The 7466-nt window shown below is 32.9% G+C and overlaps 1 protein-coding gene across 1 annotated transcript; it reads right to left on the bottom strand.

The window, feature by feature from the left end:
• Window positions 1-5387: 5387 nt before the first annotated feature.
• On the bottom strand, window positions 5388-6923 carry LOC120132393. The gene is made up of 5 exons (XM_039149162.1): window positions 6855-6923; window positions 6628-6759; window positions 6231-6458; window positions 5832-5981; window positions 5388-5747 (listed from the first exon to the last, which is right to left on the bottom strand). Exons 1-5 carry the CDS (start codon window positions 6921-6923, stop codon window positions 5388-5390), a joined length of 939 nt encoding a protein of 312 aa, XP_039005093.1.
• Window positions 6924-7466: the final 543 nt, after the last annotated feature.

The following is a 7466-nucleotide window of genomic DNA, read 5'->3' on the forward strand; positions in this document are numbered from 1 at the left end:
AATTTTTGCGAGAATCTCAATCCATATCTTGTGTCGACTGCGAGTATGTTGATGATAAGTTTGTGGTATCATTTGAAGCTACAAAAATAATTAGCATGTCAATAGTCATAGTTAAAACTATATAATTATTTTATTTATTTAAATATATTGTTTACCTGAAAATTGAAGTGAAAATTGAAGTGAAGGCACAAAATTATGACGGCTAACAAAGTAGATCTCATAAACTCCGTTTGAGTTTAACTAAACCATCTCAACTATATAAAATATTCAATTATGTAAAATGTCAACTACTTTGGGTAAGAACAAAGAGATCCTAAAACTAAAACCATAGCAAATACAACTATGTAAAATTACCAAAGTACATATTAAAATAAAATTGACAAAACCATCTAAACTATACAAAAAAATTAAATTATATTTAACATGAAAATAAAAATATTAAAAAATATGCCAATTACCTAGATATTGAAATTGATGAACCGCTTCTAGTACTATAATCTGGTGCAAAATAAAAAAATTGCAAAAATAATATAACTCTAAAACAAAATTATTTCAAAAGTACAATACATAGAAGAAGATTTCTGTTTCACTTTCTTGATAATCTTTTTAACCCTAAATCACATATTTTATAAAATATTTTGTGCACCTATGTAACAAGAGTCTATAGGAACATGCAGCAGGTAGCCAGTTAATTAAGACTGGCGACATGAACACTTTTGAAGCAAGACAAACTACACATACAAAAGAAAATAATAAACAAGCCAGTTAGTCGTATCATGCGTGTATTCATGTTTATAGGGAGTGAGAATAATAAAAAACAGTCCCAGACTAAAAAATGAAATATGTCAAATTTATCCTACTAACATAATGCAAATCATCCTACTTGAAAACAAGATAGCTATGGTAGAATGAAAACAATTATATTTCCACTACAAGGTTAAGACCCTTTAACCAACTAGAAGCTGTCATTGTGATACCCTATACATAAATCACAAAAAAAAAATCCAATCAGCTGCTACGGATGGTAGAAAGAAATGGATGTTTAACTTCGCAACTAATCATCTAAAGTTTTCAAGTTACTATAAATTGAATTGAGTTGGTAATGAACTGCCAAATTAATGAAACAGGAAAATTGGGGGGTGATCCCTGCAAGCATAAGATCTGCATACAAATGTTAGTAAAATACTATGAAACACAGTAGTAAAAACTAAACAAGAAAATACATAAAAATCAGCCACCATAAGCTAATTACAAAATCTGCACGTTTAGTGTTTTTCTTTTACCAACATGTACCCATAGAAACTCTTCATTTACTTCTCGGTTAGAATATAGTTATTCCAAGTTGTTTGGAATTAAACCATTCTTAATCTTTTGATGAATAAGAAGGGAATTACATCATCCATCATGCACTTCAACACCAACAATTGTATCTATCCTAATTCACTTAAACAAATATCTTTTAGAAGTGTAGCATCAATCAAATGAAAATAGCATTCGATCTCTTAACCACATGATAGAATTTCACAATGAGTAGCAACCTATGTTGCACTGATACGGATACGGGGATGGGGACGGAGAATGACAATTTTTAAAATTACATGGTACGGGGACGGCAAAGTTACGACATATAAAATAATTTTAAAATTATAAATATATATAAAAAATCATAAACATTGTAAAAAATAAACCAAAACGACTTCAACAGCCCCTGAAGATGAAAATTAAAGCAGAACCCCAAAAAAATCCTCCATTGAACTAAATTCGACCAAGGGATTTCCCACCATTGAAAGAACAAAAACCAGAAATTTCTAATAAACTCACAGTCCAGGAATAAATGAAAGACTTATTCCTTATCCGAATGGCACCAAGGACAGCCACAATCTGGATTCTCTATTGCAATGCCCCTAGCTATCATGAATTCTAAAGTGGGGATTATATTTAATTTCAAAAACCACAAGGACTTGACGTTTGGGGGGACCTTTAATTTCCACAATATGTCTAAAGTAAGATCATTCTCCTCCAAATTAGCTTCAATCAAAAGATTAGAAAGCTTTCTCAATGAGAAAATGCCCAAAGAATCTGGATACGAAATTAACCTATCAGGGACTCATCATATATTGGAACTTTAATGACTAACCGTCTAATTTTTTTCGCAGACTCCAACTCCCTATCGCGCTTTGGAGGACCAATCTATTTCATTGGACACCTAGAGATTCACTAATGATGCAACCAGTACCCATTTTCTAGAGGATAGCCTATATAATCGAGAAAAAAGAATGCTCAAAGGTTTTTCCGAGCACCAACTATATTCCCAAAACAGAATATACTTTCCATCTCCTACTTTCCAACCAAAGGTATCTTTATTCAACCATCTAGATATCCTTGGATCACGTAAATTTCTCACAATCCCTCGCCAATGAGCCGGAACTTTTTTCAAATTGAAATCACCTATGAGATATTTTTCAAGGTCCTCGTATTTTGCATCGATGCAGATATATCTTACAATCCAGATGAAAATAAATTGAAAAGGGAAGAGAAAATAAATTGAAAAACGTAGAGAAATTGGAGAATTTACATAGCCAACTGAAAGTTTGAAACCTGAAAGTCTTCACTTCAGCAGCACAAATTTAGTTTTTGGAATGAAAGAAAACTGTTTTCTAATTTATGGTGATGAGAGTTGAGAGACGGTGAAAGAGGGTATTGAGAAGCTGTGAAATTAGGTTATGCTGTGATTTTTTTAGATGTAAAATGACAAAAAGATTTGTGAAAGTCACATGCCATCCCTGAAACGTCCCCAGATTTCGGTGAAACATCCCTGAGCATGAATATTTAAAATAATAAAAAAAAATTGTTTTTTAATTATTAAAAATAATTTGACATAAATATTTGACTTTTTCTATACAAGCATAAATACGACTTGTGTTCTCGTAAGGTTTCATTGGTCTTGTCATGATCAAGCTACTTTTTAAGTTGTTGTAATATGTAACAATATTTTTTATGATCTAGTTAATATAATTGTTTATATAAGATTGTTGGAAAGTCGATACAACGGAAAAACATACTTTGAAAGGTCAATTTTGAATTAATATTTTTAAGAGTCATTGTAGGATAGTTTTATCTATTTTTAGTGTATAAAATGTATTTTGAGGTTATTATAATTTATTAAATTATTTAATAAAATATGTAGAAAACAAAATATTGTGTTCGATTGTGCCATTACAAGTAAGCTTATCAGTAACACAATTTAAAAAGGGCTATATGCTTATATGTTATATTCAACAATTATTGAATAAAGATTAAACTCAATCAAAGTTTCGTCAACACTTGAATAGATTGGACTAGACTTGACTTGAGCTCGAATTCTTGACGTAAATTCATGATGTCTTTTAAAATCGTCATATAAAAAAAAGATAACAAGAAGTGATAAATATTGATTTCGTCATCCTAAAACTATTTTTTGTGACAATAATAAAACGTCACTTTTAATGTTTTATAAAATATGACGAATTAAATTGTCACAAATAAAAACTTATTTGTGATTATTTGTGACAAATGTACAACGTCACTAATTGAAATCGAATCGTCATTATAATAAATCGTCACTATTACCTTTTTTTCATTGGAGACGATTTTACAATGTCATTATTTTATCTAAATGTTATTAAAATGTTTCCCACTAAAAATTTGGTGGGAAGATTTTATAGTGACGAAAATCAATGACCATTTTTGAAATTGTCATAAAAAATATACCATTAATCAATAAATATGACGAAAAGAAAAAACGTCACATTATAGTATGTTTTGTGACGTTATATGCAATGTCATACAGAAATTTTATCATAAATTGATAAATTTGTTGTAGTGATAGTATTTATTATAAGAGAATGACGAGTTTTATAAAATATATTAAGAAAATAAAACTCATCACATGAATTTTTAGAAAATTATATAGAACTCGTCAAATTCTGATGACGAATTATAATTATTTATTATATTTTATAAAACTCATCACTTTCTTATAGTGAATTTTCCATATATTATAACAAATGATTTAGTTACTAAAATAATTTTTAAACACTCTAATTTTCAAAAAAAAAAAAATCCCATCTAGATATTTGGCTAACAAAATCTGAAATTAGTCGTTATTTATTTTTGATGTTGTTAGATTATGTTTCATTAGGTTGTTTCGACTGAACAAATTGAAGTTTCACTGTTTGCGATTTAGTTTTATTTATTTAAAAAAATATAAAGCTTAAAATTCAGTCATATCTGACATAATTTATTCTAAAAATCATATCTTCATCCGCAATAATCCTATGGTTTTTAACATTACAGGATTTAGAACATAGAACTAAACATAAGTTGCAAGAAAAAAGAAGATAGAACTAAACTCAGCATAAAACAGCTTAGATCACACATCCGAGTATCTGAGATATCTTCGCACTTAAAAAATCTGTAACTAATGATAAGTACATTGTTAGTGGTTCTGAAGATAACTGTGTATACTTGTGGGAACTTCAGTCCAGAAAGGTGGTTCAGAAGTTGGAAGGCCATACCGACACTGTTATTTCATATGCTTGTCACCCCACTCGAAACATGATCGCAACCGCTGCGCTTGGCAATGACAAGACTGTGAGGGTCTGGACTCAGGAGAATGAATGTACAGCTTCCAGTACTAGTTGTTTAACAGGATTCAAGTAGGACCCTGGTGAAGATTTTGATTCAAGTGTTGACCAACTTGCTTCTCTGGCTGAAATGTGCATTTTTCCTCGAGTAAGTGCTAATTTTCTACGTTACTTGTATTCAGGTGTGAGTGTCTGAAATAAGAATGTGTCCTCCATGAGTGTGTTCAAATATTTTGCAGTTTTGACATATTGGGTCTTCGGACAGTCATTCTCATACCCATGTCTGGATATGAATCTGACACCAGTATCATACACATGCACATGAAAAAAAAACTAAGAGTCCGAGCAACATAGCTGCTTATTGTATAAATTCATCCATGCACCTTCATTTCACTATGGATGCCCATTTAGCCGGTGTATGCAAGAGCACCCTTTTCAATTGTGTTCAATATTAATTAGTTTGGTCATTTCTGGATCAATAGGCTAGTTGCTTCAAGGGTCACTGGTTGAGACGTCTTGTGCGGACCAATGGGTCATGACTTGAGCACAAACATGAGTTGTCAATAATTGTTAAGCAGCAATAATAGATTTGTCAGTTTTCTCTTTATTTAACAGTTTGCTAATGGACTAAACCTTAAAATCTTTCTTTGCTTTAAATCACATTTTATTTGGAAGCCAGCACTAACACTAACTGCAAAGATTTATTATTCATTATTAATATTATTAATGATAATTGGAATCAAATTCAGATATTTGGTAAAATTAACAACATTGGGTTGCGTCTCCACCGTCACCCCCAAAATAAAAGCTGTATCCCCAAAACTCTCCCTTGTAATAGTTGTTCCCACACTTGTAACTCCTTGTTTGCACTACGTCCAACGGAACATCAACCGATCCATTTAGAGACGTCCCCGCTTCATATTGAAGAACCAGTTGCCTAAAGTGGGAACTATGGATTTCTCCGTTGTCGCCATTCCCCATCGGTGGCACCTGACCCGTACTAGACGAACCCATTCCTCCCCATCGCAATCCCGGGTGCACCGTTGCCCAGGTTGGTGAATAAACTACCTGGCCAATACCCGATCGGCTTTTCGTTGTCGCCGTATTTGAGCCACTAATATCCTGTGGATTTCTCCTACAATAGATTTCAAGATATAAATGATGCAAGTAATTCAAGATGTAATGAAAAAGGAAAGATCCGTATACCTGAGTCACTGAAAGTTTGATATAATATTGAGGTCCTCGAACAACTGAGATTGGGCCAAGGGTCATATCAAGTTCTATAGAAGGGTCTGTTTGAACAAATCCAGGGCAGTATGTGTTGTAGCAGCCAATCATTTGCCCATTCTGACGTTGCTGATTAAGAGGAACCCAAACGGCCAAGTCAATTATCGAGCGTATATCGTGTAGGCATAAAACGAGCATAAACGCAGCGGAAAAATCGAATAAACTAACAAGTTAAAGACGAATGATTAAGGAGAGAAATCCATACGCCCCAAGGTGTGTACAATCGAGTATAATAATTGTCATGGTAAAAATCGACATTAACCTGGAATTCCAAAAAGGACATGGTTAATTAATATCGAAAAAATAAATGTTGCGAACAGGAATGGATAGGGTGAGACTGGCGAGGCCGGTCGCCCCCTGGTCACGAAGAATCCCTACCATCCATCCGACCCTTATAACGCTGAACTGATCGGGAGGACCTCCTTCAAGTGATATTACAGATGCGCTTGCTTGGCCACTGGTAACGGCCGGGTTAATTATGCTAACCATTCCTCCGGCACCGTAATAAACAGTTGCCGGATTATCTCTGGTCACAATTCCTGCAAACTAAGGTCATACATATATCTTAAGGATGATTCTATGAACCTTGAACTAGAAGAAAATTGTAAATTAATTAGCTTGTATGGGTTACTGCGAATCCGGGCGATAAATTATTGGCTGTTTTGTGTCTCGGAAACTGTCGTCAGAACAAAGCTTTCGCTCTCGATAATTCCACCGTGCTTCTTCTCCGAATGGGAACTGTTCTTGAAGGACAAGCATCCATTAAGACAAGATCTATAGAGTTGTCAGGAGTTCCATTACCAGTAGGATTGGTATAGTCCCGTTGTGGGTCAAAACTTGGCCTCATCTGTCAAGGTAAAAACAATTGAAAAATACAGGAATACAAGTTTTTTTTTTCAAAATTAAAGACTTATAAATTATGGATTTGTTAATAAAATTAACCTGGATTTTGTGATTTTTTAGCAAACTATGGTGAACAGCCGGTTGCTCGTAGAGCCCCCACACAATCATACTCGTCCCTGTTCAAAATTGATAAAATCCTACCGAAAGTTGGAATTTAAAAAAAAATCAATTCCACCTAAAATTTTGAAAAAGTGAATGGTAAGCATGAATTAGGTATTGAATATTTTGAATGAAAAATTAATTTTAGTCATTAGACTTTAAGATATTTACAAGATTAGTTCTTAAAATTTAACTATAAATATCCTAGCTCGTTTAGCTTCAAAATCATCCCAAAACATTCTAGCTTTCTTCCAATACTAGAGAGAATTTAGAGAGTTTCTTGAGAGTTATTTTCTCCTTTTTATCGAGAGAGAATTATCATTGTTTTCTCCTTGGTAGATCGAGAGAGGTTGTAATTACTATTTTCTCATAGTGAAATTCTTCTACCGTTGCCCGTGATTTTTACCCTATTTTATTTAGGGGTTTTACACGTAAATTTTGTCTCTTTTTATCTTCATTTTTATTTTCTCAAATTATCAGTTGCGATTTTGCTCTATCCGATAGCCGTCTTCCGCAACAATTGGTATCAGAGCCATATTTGAGTGTGTAATA

The sequence above is a fragment of the Hibiscus syriacus genome, unplaced genomic scaffold (genome assembly GCF_006381635.1).
Source record: "Hibiscus syriacus cultivar Baekdansim isolate YM2019G1 unplaced genomic scaffold, ASM638163v2 tig00110562_pilon, whole genome shotgun sequence".
In the NCBI taxonomy this organism is placed as follows: Eukaryota; Viridiplantae; Streptophyta; class Magnoliopsida; order Malvales; family Malvaceae; genus Hibiscus; species Hibiscus syriacus.

Coding starts and splice junctions, on each gene's coding strand:
- LOC120132393 (XM_039149162.1), bottom strand. CDS start 6,923: ATGATTGTGTGGGGGCTCTACGAGCAACCGGCTGTTCACCATAGTTTG. Junction 6,760..6,854: donor TAAAAAATCACAAAATCCAG/GTTAATTTTATT, acceptor TTACCTTGACAG/ATGAGGCCAAGTTTTGACCC. Junction 6,459..6,627: donor CCATTCGGAGAAGAAGCACG/GTGGAATTATCG, acceptor GTATGACCTTAG/TTTGCAGGAATTGTGACCAG.